Source organism: Aphelocoma coerulescens, chromosome 8, assembly GCF_041296385.1.
Source record: "Aphelocoma coerulescens isolate FSJ_1873_10779 chromosome 8, UR_Acoe_1.0, whole genome shotgun sequence".
Taxonomy (NCBI): domain Eukaryota; kingdom Metazoa; phylum Chordata; class Aves; order Passeriformes; family Corvidae; genus Aphelocoma; species Aphelocoma coerulescens.
Genome location: NC_091022.1, coordinates 22,162,999 through 22,175,697, shown reverse-complemented (window position 1 = coordinate 22,175,697; position 12,699 = coordinate 22,162,999). Strand labels below are relative to the sequence as shown.

Here is a 12,699-nt window from a genome sequence, read left to right as displayed (position 1 = left end):
CCCGAGCCACAGCTCTGCAGAAGTGGAGATGAACATTTTATGGTAAAATATGCAGAGCATGGGACAAAAGGAGAGAGGGTTTCTCTCATAATGAGACGCTGTCAGAGACAAGCTCCCCAGGAAACCAATTAAGAGGGCGCTTTGCGTGTGTCAGGCCAACACCTGGCAAAATCCCCTTTCCCAGAGCGGATTCCAGCCGCGCGGTGCCACGCACCCCCAGCACGCCCCTGTCCCGCAGACCCTCTGGCGAAGCCGGGAACCCCACGCGTGTCCCCGCAGCGCGGGGCCGCCTCTGCCCGCCGGGGCGCGGCGTGGGGCCGCTCAGCCAGGGTCGCGGGCACGTCCCGGAGCCCTCAGCGCGCCGCACGGCCGCGGGACGGAGTCCAGCACCGTCCCCGCCGACGGGAGCTCGCTGCGCCCCGCGGACGGGCGGGGCCGCCCACACGGGACGCGCTGCCCCGAGTGGCCGCGGGAGCACCGCCCCCGCCCCGCCCCGCCCGCCATGGCGCTGCGCTTCTCCGCCAACCTCTCGTGGCTCTTCCAGGAGCTCCCGGGGCTGCCGGCGCGACTGGAAGCGGCGGCAGCCGCCGGGTTCGGAGCGGTGGAGGCGGCTTGGCCGGCGGCCTGCCCGGCCCTGGAGCTGCGGGCCGCGGCGGAGCGGGCGGGGGTGCGGATCGCGCTCCTCAACACCCCCCCCGGTACGGCCGCGTCCCGCTGCTCTCCCCGTGCGCGGGATAGCGAGGGCCCTCCGCTGACCCCGCCGTTCTCTCCCAGGGGACCAGGAGGCGGGCGAGCTGGGGCTGGCGGCCGTGCCCGGGCGGCAGGCAGCCTTCCGGCAGGCCCTGGAGGCGGCCGTGCACTACGCCCGGGCGGTGGGCTGCCGCAGGTAGGTGCGAGGTGGGACCCCCGCTCCGGCCTCGCTCCCGGCCCCGCGGCTGCCGGGGGGGCTTCCTCTGCTGCCCTCCAGCTCCAGCGCTGCGCCCGATTGGAGCTCGCCCTTTGCCCCGCGGTGCCTCCCCCCGCTGGGGCACGGAGCCTCTCCCGGGCAGCATCTCCTGCTCGGCTGCGTCGGGCCGGAGCCAGCTCGGGGCAGACCCCGCTGTGCGGGGCCGCGGTCTCAGCGTGCTCGCTGGGAGTGGACCCAGAGCTGCCAGGCACGAGCCTGACCCTGCCCGTCGCAGTGGAGGCTCTTGTTCCCACCTCCACACAACAGTCCCCAGGATAATCCTCCCTTTTTCCTCTCCAATTGCACCAGTCGTTTCCCCCAGGACACCACAACAGTTGCTTTATTGAGGCCACGCTGACTCCAGCACAGCAGAGACACCGTAAAAGATGCAATTAGCCTGGCACCGCTCCCTTCAGAAAACCAAGAGGGCCCTTTTATTCCACTTTGCACCATTCTTTCCCGTTGAAACTCAGTCCAAAGCCCTGTGGAGGGCATGGGCCAGGCAGGCGAGAGGCTGCCCAGTGCCACTTGCACACTGGTAAAGGCAGATTGAAAAAGTTTTTGTTTCTACTGTTCACCTTCCGCAATGGTGGCTGAAGATGGCCTGGCCCTTGAGCTCTGCATGGTAGGGCAGTCCAGCACGGGGCACTGTCCCTTCCCTGCTCACAGCCAGCAAGCAGTGACTCCATGCATAGGGCAGGCCCTGGCAGAAGCAGCATGCCGGTTGCCCAGCAGGCTGGGTTGGGGCCCCCCAAGGAGCGAGACCCCAAGAAAGCTCCAGCCTCAGGGTGAAAGCTGAAGGCAGATGGCAAAAGAGGAAAGAGGCAAGGTCTGTGATTTGTCAGGCAAAAGGTTCAAAGTCATCGCTCTCTGTATTGAGATGGTGCATATTTGTGTCCTGTCTGGCAGCTCGCTGGCTGCTGTTGTGCCTCCTGCAGGGGAGATAGCTCCTCTAACCCCTTCTCTGTCTGCTCCCCCAGCCTGGCCCCTTTTGCCATCAGCAGAGAAAGGAGTGTTAGATCAGGGTAGCTGCTTGCAGTTGCTGCCTGTGACTGTCTCTCTGTGCCTGTAGGATTCATGTGATGGCTGGGCGGGTGCCCCTGGGCACAGAGCGGGCTGCAGTGGCAGGTGAGATGGAAGCCACCTTCATCGAGAATCTCCGATACACTGCTGACCTCCTGTCCCAGGTAAGTGGGGAATGGGTCCTGCTTTGAGTGTGCAGCTCTTGGGATACCCAAGATGGAGAATACCCCACCAGCCTGGCATGGGGAAGTTACAATTCCTGCTGCAGAGATGACAGGATGCTCCACAGAGTGACATTACTGTGTTACAGGAAGACATGATTGGACTGTTGGAGCCTATTAACAACCGCATCACTGACCCTCGCTACTATCTGAACACCCCACACCATGGTAAGCCAGACACCAAGAGTCTCCTTCAGAGGAGGAGAAGGATCTCCAAAGTCTGAAAGGCAGGAGGTTGCCTCACTAGCAGGCAGATGCTGAGGGAGCACAGGTGATGAAGGGGGGTCCTGGGGCTTCTCTGCAAAGCTTCGACCCTGGGGGCAATGATCTCTCATTTCTTGTCCCCTTAGCTGCTGCCATCCTGGAGAAAGTGGGACGGCCCAACCTGAAGCTGCAGCTGGTGAGGGAAACCTGCACAGGTCTACAGGGGAGTTCTGGTGGCCATGGGCTTGTTATCCCCTCCTGGGGACATGGGACAGGGACCATAGCACAGCTGTCCTTAACTGCTCACTGCTGAACAGCTGCACCCTCCATTTTCCTCTCACCCCCAGGACCTCTTTCACTGCCAGATAATGGATGGCAATTTGTCACGCAACCTGGAGACGTACTTCCCACTCATCGGTACGCCCTGCGCCTGACCAGCTCCGCTGCAGCCACTGGGCAGGAGTGGCTTTGACAGGGGCCCTCCTGCTCTAGGCTCTGCTGTAGCTGGCTGGGGGTGTGGGGCTACTCTTGGGTCACCTTGAGTGACCAAAGGCCAAAGAAGGCTGCAGGCAGGGCTGCCTTGGGCACGGCCTCTCCCCTTCTCTCCCTAGGTCATATCCAGATTGCACAGGTACCAGGGCGGCACGAGCCCGATAGCCCTGGGGAGCTGAACTTCCCCTACCTCTTTGAGCTCCTGGAGTCCCTTGGCTACACTGGCTACGTGGGGTGCGAGTATGCTCCGAAGGGTGAGTGGGCCTGCAGGTCTGAGCCCCATGGGCAGCTCCAAGCACAGACCAGCTGGCTGGGTACTGTGCAAAAACAGGCAGGTCCTGGGGGGCACAGGTAGTGGGTGTCAGTCCCTACCTGGTGATGAGAGCTCTGTCCTGAACAGAAGCTGCTCCAGCTTCTCCAGCTGCAGCAGGAGACCTTGTCTGTCACTGCAGGAGACACCCTGGAAGGTCTGGGCTGGCTGCGATCCTACTGGGAAAGCAGAGGGCTGCAGCACGGTGCGACCAGCAAGGCAGCCAAGTAAAACTAGAAAACCATGAGAATAAAAGACAAAGCAATGGCTTAACAGAGGAGCACGTGTCTTCTCTAGGACTATGGGAGTGTGGTGGGTGGGATGATTGCTAGAGTGAGGTCTATGTCATATTTCCCTTGCCCAGGCTCTACTGGGTCAGTCCAAGCTGTTGGACCCTCATCTACACAAGTACCACCTGCAGCACGTTAGATTTAGGGATGGCTCAGGCACACAAGAGAACTTTTACTTTCCAGGCTGCAAGGGTGTCCAGGGAGAGGTTTCCAGTTTCCCCTAATAAGGGGAGCATTCCAGCTGGTGCCTGAAGTTGTGGGAAGAACGCTCTGGACTTCCAGGTACTGAAGTTCTTAAGGCTGTTGCCAGTACCCAGCACTGACTCTATAACAGGGCTGCAAGTGAGGCAAGCCATCCTCTCCCAGGCTGTCCGATCCAAGGTAACAGGCTGGGTGGGGGCTGCCTGCCCATGGACACTCAAGGCTGACCGGCCTGCTGCTCCTGCTCCAGAGCAAGTGTCAGATTCCAGAGCAAACCCAGCCAGCCCCATAGTCAGGGCCACTCTGCATCCTCTACAGGCAGCTTTCCACAGCTTACAGTGACTGAGCAAGGATCTGGTTCAGTTTATTTCACAGATACACCAATGGCTCAAATGTACACCTCCATAAAACCTTCCTGTGACCCAGTTCACCCTTCCTGTCCCATTTGTGCTCTCCCGAGGAAAGCAAAAGGCCAGTAGCAGTTTTCCTCACTGCCAGGAGCCCTGTGGTCAGGAGTCTTTCCTCCTAAAGCCAGAGCACTGTGCAGTGCTGCCCTGGGCAGAAGATGGTGCCATGTGTGCTCCTCAGTGCCTTCCCAGCAGGCAGAACTCACCTATGGATGCCAAAGCCATGTCCCTGAGAGTTGCTCTGTTTCAGCCAGGCTGTTGCAGCAGCCAAGTTCCTGCCCTTGCTGTTTGCTTCAAGGCCATTCATATCAAACCCACTGAAAACAGTACACGAGGGCCATACCAGCCAGCCAGCGATGAGGTGCACATCCCCTGGCTCCTCAGGTCAGTAGCCATGTGTGCCACCGGCAGTGCTGCCTGCAGTGCCCACGCACAGGTCCCCCCAGAGACCTGTTCTTCCCCATGGTCACCAATGGCACGGCCGTGCCGAGGTCGGAATCATTGCTCCAGGATGTGGGTGCCAGTGCTAGAGCAGGCCCGTCCACAGGTTGAAGCAGGCGGTGTTGATAACTGACTCCAGGTGATGGTACGTGGACACGAGCTGTGGCAGAGGACTCTCGCTGTTCTGGGGCTGCACTGGGAACGGCTCCCGGAAAACCACAGTGAGGCTCTGCCAAGAGGGAGGAGAGGGTCAGGAGACAGGATGCAGACAAGCACTGTGCAGTCCCTCGCCCAGGTGTGTGGACATTTCTTTGGCAGTGTTAGGCAAATACTGGGAGAAGTCCCAAAATGCCAATGGTACAAAACTAGTGCCTCCTCCTGTGACAGAGCATGTTGGAGCCTCCTCCCAATTTTTCTGGTGGAAGTTTGATGCAAAGACTTGCCCACTCTGTCCCAGCTCTCATGCATCTGCAGTTACACCAGTCCTGGCAGCAGCCAGAGGGGAGGAGGGGATCCTACTGCCTCCACAGTAATTGGAGCTTCCAGGGAAATTAGAGGGAAATTTCTTCTTCTAAGGCAAAGAGTAGGAGTGCAACAAATGGGGAAGAGGAGGAGATTAAATGTAATAACTGCAATCCTAAAAATAAATGCTGCCTGCTCCACTCCGATTTGTGACTTTACTGACAAGGCAGGGCAAGGGCAGAGGGGAGTAGGGAGCAGGCAGAGGTTGCAGGAGCTGAAGCAGAACAAAAATGTCAATGACTCAGTGCACTTAGATCAGCATCAAGACATAGGGACGGGATGTTCTCCAGAGTTGAAATGCAGCACATCCAGTAGCCAGGATCCCTAACAAACTGGTAAAATCATGAGAAGAGCTGTGTAACTACAAAACAGCAAATGCACCACCATCGTTTAAGAGGGGAAAGGAAGTGATTTGTGAACCCAACTCCAGCAGCGTGCAAGGCTTCAGAGCAGGCTGGGAGAGACAGAACCATGAGGGAAACACAGCTCAGTGTTACTGAAGTGCTGCGCTAACACTAAAGTTCTCTTTGATAAGGTAACATTTCTAGACAAAGGAATCATGGTACATCTTATCTGAGATTCAGGAAGGATTTGATGTGGTGCCACATGGGAAATTTAGGAGAGCTGAGAAGATAGGAATTAGCTAAAAATTATAAGGTGAGAACATGGCAGTGCTGAAAGGGGAAAATAGCAGGCTGTAGAGAGGTCACAGAGTTCCTCCAGGACAGGCTTTGGGACTCACATTGGTTAGTACTTTAACAAGTCTGGTACAAAGATGAGGAGTGTGCTGATAAAATTTGAGGCACTAATTCAAAAGAGGATTGGGATAATGCAAAAAAAAAAAAGCCAAAAAAAACCTGAGAGAGTTTTGAGAGACCACAAAAATGGGATGAATGCTAAGCACAAAATACAGTGTTATGAAAACAAAGGATTTCTGTTACAAAATGGGAGTCACTGGGAGAGGGGATGGAGGGCTGGGTATATCATATCAATGCCCACAAGGTGACACAAGGTGACACTAAGACCATCAGGTGGCAGGAGGCACTGAGCAGCCTTCCAGCAAGCACCACGTCTTCTCTCTCTGCTACCTGCTTTTCAGATGGAGTGTGATTTATTTTATACAGTATCAGTTACTCTGCAGTCTGCAGAAGCCTTATTGTGGACTGAAGCCTCTTGTAGATCCCCTGCTCTCACATGGAGCTGCATTCCCTGTGACCCATCCTGTAACCTGCCTGGGAGCACAGCTGAAAGCAAAGTATTTTTACCATCAAGTTCAGTGAGGGGAAAGGTCCTTGCAGGTTTGCTGGGACCCTGACAGTGCAGGTCCCCTTCCTTTCTGCCCATGTAGGAGCAGCCCACAGTACTAGTAGCCCCTCCCACCCAGACCCAGTGTGATCTGACTTTGGACTGAATACAGAAGGACTGCTTAGCCTGGATAGAGAGCTGAGAAAATGATCCAAAAGCAATCCTGTGAAGGAAAAGAGGATCAAGTGCTCACTGTTTTCTAATACAAGAACAAAGGGGCATCACATGGAAAGAACAGTAAGAGCTACAAAATTAAGCCAAGGAAGTTCTTCACCTAGACTACAACTGCCTCATGGAGCTGCAAGTCAGGGGAAATTGTGGATGCTAGAAATGAACCAAAGGAAATAAAGCTGTGGAGGGCTATTAAATAAATGCAAAGGCCACTTGTAGCTCAGGATGGCCCTAAGCTACCGATTTTTAGATGTTGGAACAGTATTTAAGAGAAGCATTACAAGCTTCTTGACCTGGTCGTGCTCTCACGCACACCTGCCCTTGGCCACTGCTAGATCAATCTAGACAAATTCCTGGCCTGAGCCAACATAGCTGTTGTTCTGTCCCCAAGGACTCACTGTTTTTCCTGAATGAGAATCGAGAAACACAAGAACGAAGCAATCTGTGAACTTCTGGTTGAGCACGACCTGTCAGGAGAGTCACAGAGCACATTAGAGAGGAGCCAGTACAGAACCCAGGACAGGGACATGGGGACAGAGGCTGCAGGTGGGCAATGGGCTGTGTCCTACCAGATACTGGGTGCCGGTTTCAGCATTGTGGAAGTGCCGACAGCTCTGGGGAAAGCGGCTCAACAGCACCTTGATGAGGCTCTGGTACCAGGAGACTGTCATGGTGAGGAAGCATTCCTGCAGGCATAGAAAAGGCCTGATTTTCATCCTCCCTCTAGCCATGGCACCAGCAGCCATATTGCCACAGCAGCCTCCAGACCCCAAATCAGATGCAACCCTCACAGCCCACTGAGGATGCTGACTGAGGGCTGTTCACTCTCTACAGACAGGTCCATGCAGTCTCCCCCTTCCCCTGCCAGCTAGGAGCTATGTTCCTGCCTCTACCTTCCCACCAAGCAGGAAGAGATGTGCATTGCATGCCCCTTCACCTGGCTCCCCACTTCATCCCCAGAGCAGAACAGCAGCTGCTGTGCACTGTGCCCCCATCCTTGCTGCTCACCAGCTGGGGGTCGACATCTGCAATGGATTTCCCATGCACGGCGTCGAGCAGCTCCTCCAGCTCCACCAGGGAGAGCTTGCCCAGCTTCAGCTTGTCAGAAGCCAGAGGCTCCAGAAGGAAGAGGCGCTTCCAGAGGTTGTCCCTGCGGCAGTGGCACTTGGCCAGCTGTACCATGCTGCTGAGCTGCTTCTGGGCTGAGGCCACCTCGGAGGCCAGCAAGGGGAAGAGCGGCGAGGTGTAGAAGAGCCCTGGCCCCAGTTTGACCTGTGTGCCCCCCACATAGAACTCGCTGCTGTCCTCCACGTCCTGCCACAGCTCCCGCTCTGCCGACGGCTGCCGGCCCAGGCTTGGCTCTGGCTCCGCTGCCTCCCAGGCTGCCCGGCCCACCACAGGCTCCAGCACTTCCCGCTGCAAGCGTGGCAGCTTCTTGAAGCGTCGCATGTCGGCCGTGAGCCGCGGAAAGAGCTCCCGCTGGCTTGTCATGATGACGTAGAAACGCAAACTGGGAGCAAGGAGACACTTGTGACATGGGGAAGGGCTGCTCCCCTCTCAGCTGCACTGCAAGTGAACCACAGGCCCCTCTGTCCCTGCCAGAAAGGGTGCTTCTCTGCCCAAGTTCTCACAGTGATCCTCCCTAGATACCAATAACTCTGCCTGTGCTATTTCAGACAGAACCAGTCCCTCCCAGAGCCCTCCTCCCCAGCCAGGAAGCTTTGCTGTCACTGGCCCCCAGTGCTCACCGGAGCATGCGTCTCTCTGCCTCACTCTGCTCCTCAAATGGTGCTGCACTGTGACAAACCAGGAGGGACACGTCAAAGTCATCATGATGACGCAGACCTTCAGAGTCCTTGTAGGAGCCCGAGCTGTGATAAAAAAAGGCACATCAATATGAAGGAAACCTCGTTTTGTTCTCCCAGGGCTCCTGATCACAACAGAACCATTGGACATGGGGAATTCCACACAGCAGGACTCCTCAGAAGTGCCACAGGAAATGTCAAATGCACCTGCACACATACACACCACCCCTGATGGCCATCTCAGAAGAACTGGCCAGAACTGCTGTCTGGCACAGTGTAGAACTGTCAGCTTTGTTGGCACCTTGAGCAGTGTCCCAAGGGACTGGCAAGTTGCCACCAATCTCCAGCAGCTCCAGGAACTTGCAGCAGATGCACTCACCTGTTCCAAATAGAGACAAGTGCATATTCGTTCTGCTCTGTGCCCGGTGTTCCCTTCTTGCTGTCACTGCCCGTGGCCGGTCGGGCCATGCGCAGGGGTTTCATGTGGTAGGTGTTGGCATGGTCAGCGATGTAGTTGTACAGCTGGTGTGCAGTGATCATGTTGGTAGGCAGGGCCAGCGTGCCTAGTGGAAAAATACATTGCTATCACAGGAGACACTCTGTGCCTCTTACCTGGGCAGAGCAGTGTCCTCCCATCTACTCCAGGAGACAGAGCAACCAACCTGCCACTTCCACAACAGGGCAACAAGGACCTCCCCCAGAGCTCAGCCCCTCCCATCACCCCCACCTTGTCATCTCCCTGAATACTCCAAAGGTCAGGTTTATTTGTAAAGGACTTGGAAACCTTTTGCCAAGTTACGTGCTGGTGATCAACCCCAGACTGGTCACACATTGACCTACAGACCTTGGAAAACGTGGTTGCGGCCAAATTTGGGGATGTCAGGATGATGGGCAATGAAATCCTCCAGGAAGCTGGTGAGATGGTAGCCTTGGCGGAGAGTCATGTGGGAGCCCAGCAGATACTGGTGGACTATGCGCAGGTGGAAGTCATAGCTGAACGAATGCACGTGCATGAGGTCCCGCACCTTGTCACACTCCTCCGTGAAGAGCATGGAAAGCTGTGGAGGGACAGGGAGTCAAGGCAGAAATGTTGCCAGGCACCTCACACCCTCCTGCAAAGCCCTGCTGACAAGGCATGGCACAGCCAGTGCAGCTGTCCCAGCATCAGAGCAGAATGCAGCCTCATACCACTGCCCTGTGCATGTGCAAGCTTTCCAGGAAAGAGTCAGCAAACCCGCAGACAAGGCCCTGGAAGGCTCTAAGCTTAGGAGAGACACTTTTGGCATATATAAGATGCAGTCTTGCTACAGAGGCACCTTGGAAAGGACAGTATGGTCATGCATGCCTCTGGTCTCAGACAACCTGGGGCTGTCCAGCCTCTACACAGACACCTAGTGCCCTTGGGAACAGGCAGGAAACACCCTGACCCTACAAAGGAGAAGGGAGCAGGCAGCCCCAGTGTTGTAGAGCAAGGCACAGAGGTATGAAGGAACTTTTCTGGTGCAGAAAGTAATCTCCTCTGGCAAAGGGCAGCCAATCATGTTCACAGATGCCTGTTCCCATTCCACTTCCTTCTTGTTCCAAGGGAAGCAGAGAGCCATGCACTGACTTTCTCTAGAGCAGTCATCTTTGCCAGAATTGCTCCTATTCCTCCCCAGTCTGTTCTGTCTTGTTCCCCAAGCTAGGATGAGAGTCATCCTCTTGCCAAACCTCCCACCCCCTTTTACTGCACTCCAGCTCTGCTCCAGCAGCGCCATGGAGGGCACGTGGCTGCAGAAGGCTTTTCCATGAGGAGGGAACAGAGCTCTCCAGAACTTGCTATACCTGAACTGCCCATTCCATTCCAGAGATCACTCCTCCCCACAAAGCATCCCCTGACCCTGATGAGCACCAGCTGTGCCTGCAAAGCCATTACCTGAGAGTTCACAGACTGGCCCATGGGGATCCGTGAGCACTCCAGTGCGTACTGCTTCACACAGAAGTAACAGCCCTGGAGGAGAGAGCACGTGAGCAGAGCACAGCACAGCCTTGGGCCTCTCCAGGGAAGGAGCACAGCCCCAACGCTTCACGCTCTGGGCTGGGGCCCAGACATTCTTGCCCCATGTTCTGTCTCACCCTGTCTGAACCAAGCCAGACCAGGCAACATGTGGCTAAGCAGAGAGCACCCTAACTGCTGCTGAGCCCTTCATTATCCTTCCTACAGGCAACTCTTACTGCTCTGAGCCCTGCAGAATAATCTCCAGCTGATCCCAGTCTTGCAGGGCCATGGAAGAAACAGGACAAATGAAGAATCACATGTCCCTGCTGCACTCCTCGTCACTCCCTTTTGTCACCTCTGAAGACTGTCCCTGAATCTCCAGAGATCATACTTTGTCTCTTGTTCTTTCTTACCTGGAAGGCCAACTCCATGAGCACAATCCCACCTGGAAGAGCTCTCTGTAGATGGTAGGTGGCAACAGCAGGGCTTGTGCTCTGGGAAGAGAAGGACAAAGCTGAAGAGGCTCTCTGGTGCACAAGGGTGTGAAGCTGCCACAAGGCTCTGTGGCAGAGGTGGAAATAGAGGGGCCTCCTCAACTGAGCAATCTCACTGGAGAGAAGAGAGGAGATATGGCAGAGCTGACAGTCCTAACAAACCTAACAGTCTTTGAGAGAACACACCAGGCACACTGATCCCTTCGCCTCCTGCTTGCTCAGGACATGGTGTCGCTAGAGTGTGGGACACTAAGCCAAGGAAGGATAGTGTCCATGGAACCTCACTCCTTGCTGAGGTGTCCCCAGACCATTGTCCCTGCCTGATACAGAGCTATCAGAGACAATTCAGAGTTTAGCTGCCAGCAAATTCATTTGCCCCCTCTTAATGTGCTCAGCAGATTGCTCTCTTCTCATTTTATCTGCAAGGTGTTGTCTTACTCACAGTCCTGCACCAACATCAGCCAAAGGCAGGTGCCAATAAAGTGTTGGAAAAGGGTGAGTAAATGCTACATGCTCCCATCATCCCTGGGTGATTCCAAGAGCCATGGGTGGTTTCTGCTTAGCTGGAGACTCCAATGGAATTCTCTTCCAAGTACTTACTTATTTTGTCTTGTAAGCTCATGTTCACAAAACTCATGTAAGATCTTAATTGTTCACAAAACCTTTTGATGATGACCACTGTTAGCTGCTGCTCAAAGAAACACTCTCCTTAGTTTCAAAACTGGCTCCAATTACTTTCATTTGATGGTCTCTAGGTGTTGTATTGAATAAGACAGCAAAAGATCAATCCCTTTCCAGGTTAGCTTCAATTTTGTACAGCTCTGACTTGTTCCTCCCTAGCTGCCACTTCTTTATACATGAGGAACCTCAGCCTGCTCTCATAGTAGAGTCATTCTAGGCTTATCTTCTCTAACCTCGTTAACTCCTGCATTCATCTCACTCTAGCTAAAGATCCTTCTGCCCTAGAGTTGCCCTTAACTGTAGATGCTGAAGATTCTCTGACAGGTAATCCTCCAGAATCTCACCCAAAAGCAGCTATCCTTGCTCTAGGTCATCCTATTCCTCTTCTGAGCCCCTCCAAGTTGTTACCAGTCTTTTGGTATTTGCCCTGGTTCCACCCAGTGCCAGGAAGTGGCTCTGAGGCCTGTAGGAGGACATGCAGGAGGGCAAAGAGATCTCATCATACCCAAACTCCCAAAGATGGTGCTGGTCTAGACAGGCTGGTTTTGATGCTTTCTCTGCCCTCCCACATCCTTTTTGCCTGAGACAGTTTCAAAAGCCAACCAGAACTGGCCCACTCCACAGCCTGACTTCCATCCCAGTTCCACCCTTGTAAGAGAAACGTGCTCACCTTTGGACTTCCCTCTGGTTTTGGCTTTGTGTAGGAAAAGGACCCTCTACCCTCCACTCCCATTGCTGCCAGAGCTCGGATCCGGCTCGTGCTACTGGAAATGAGAGCAGAGTCAGCCTTGAGCAGGGAACCAAGACCTGTTGTGTCAAACTAGGGCACAGCTCAGCACGGTGGCTTTTCTCCAACAGCAGGGCTCCCAGCACATCACTGACCTGCGAGTGGTGGGTGAGGGTGGCCGCACCTGGACCAGGATGAAGCCCATGCTCTGCAGGTACTGGATGTACTGCTGCAGGAAGGCATTGCACATCTCCTGCAGCCACGGCTCCTCCTTCACCTTGCAGGGCAGTGCTTCTGCTGAGTCACAGCTGTGGCTGCGGTCCCTCCCTGAAGCTGTAGAGTCATTGGAGCGGTGGCGCTTCTGCAAGAGAAAGTTGCTAAGGAAAACTGCTGTGACTGGCCCCAGCCGAGGACACCAGGTGCCCTGCTTGAGCAAAAGGTAGATCTCTCTCTGCCAGAGAGCACTAACATCTGGTTCTCC

General features: G+C 55.1%; 2 protein-coding genes across 10 annotated transcripts in view; one reads left to right on the top strand and one right to left on the bottom strand.

The window, feature by feature from the left end:
- Positions 1-490: 490 nt before the first annotated feature.
- On the top strand, positions 491-3,469 carry HYI (hydroxypyruvate isomerase (putative)). Its single transcript, XM_069023144.1, has 8 exons — positions 491-698; positions 775-886; positions 2,019-2,133; positions 2,280-2,358; positions 2,541-2,590; positions 2,742-2,811; positions 3,006-3,140; positions 3,339-3,469. Exons 1-8 carry the CDS (start codon positions 503-505, stop codon positions 3,425-3,427), a joined length of 846 nt encoding a protein of 281 aa, XP_068879245.1. The 5' UTR covers positions 491-502; the 3' UTR covers positions 3,428-3,469.
- Positions 3,470-4,026: 557 nt separating this feature from the next.
- The window catches only part of SZT2 (SZT2 subunit of KICSTOR complex), a 54,678-nt gene continuing 46,005 nt past the window's right edge, over positions 4,027-12,699 (bottom strand). For 6 of the 9 annotated variants that reach the window (XM_069023135.1, XM_069023138.1, XM_069023140.1 and 3 more), the window contains 11 exons: positions 12,374-12,579; positions 12,162-12,255; positions 10,730-10,810; positions 10,254-10,328; positions 9,183-9,396; positions 8,718-8,901; positions 8,282-8,404; positions 7,542-8,043; positions 7,103-7,219; positions 6,932-7,000; positions 4,027-4,764 (listed from right to left, as the gene is read on the bottom strand). In XM_069023135.1, the coding sequence (XP_068879236.1) occupies positions 4,621-4,764; positions 6,932-7,000; positions 7,103-7,219; positions 7,542-8,043; positions 8,282-8,404; positions 8,718-8,901; positions 9,183-9,396; positions 10,254-10,328; positions 10,730-10,810; positions 12,162-12,255; positions 12,374-12,579 (1,809 nt within the window). In that variant the 3' untranslated portion in view covers positions 4,027-4,620. The remainder of the gene's footprint in view (positions 4,765-6,931; positions 7,001-7,102; positions 7,220-7,541; positions 8,044-8,281; positions 8,405-8,717; positions 8,902-9,182; positions 9,397-10,253; positions 10,329-10,729; positions 10,811-12,161; positions 12,256-12,373; positions 12,580-12,699) is intronic. The other 3 variants (XM_069023137.1, XM_069023142.1, XM_069023143.1) reach the window with 1 other exon arrangement.

What these genes read in the sequence shown, in the direction of transcription:
- HYI (XM_069023144.1), top strand. Translation starts at nt 503, where the DNA reads ATGGCGCTGCGCTTCTCCGCCAACCTCTCGTGGCTCTTCCAGGAGCTC. An exon ending in TCTGAACACCCCACACCATG is followed by an intron (nt 2,359 to 2,540) that starts GTAAGCCAGACA and finishes TTGTCCCCTTAG; the next exon opens with CTGCTGCCATCCTGGAGAAA. An exon ending in GTGCGAGTATGCTCCGAAGG is followed by an intron (nt 3,141 to 3,338) that starts GTGAGTGGGCCT and finishes CTGTCACTGCAG; the next exon opens with GAGACACCCTGGAAGGTCTG.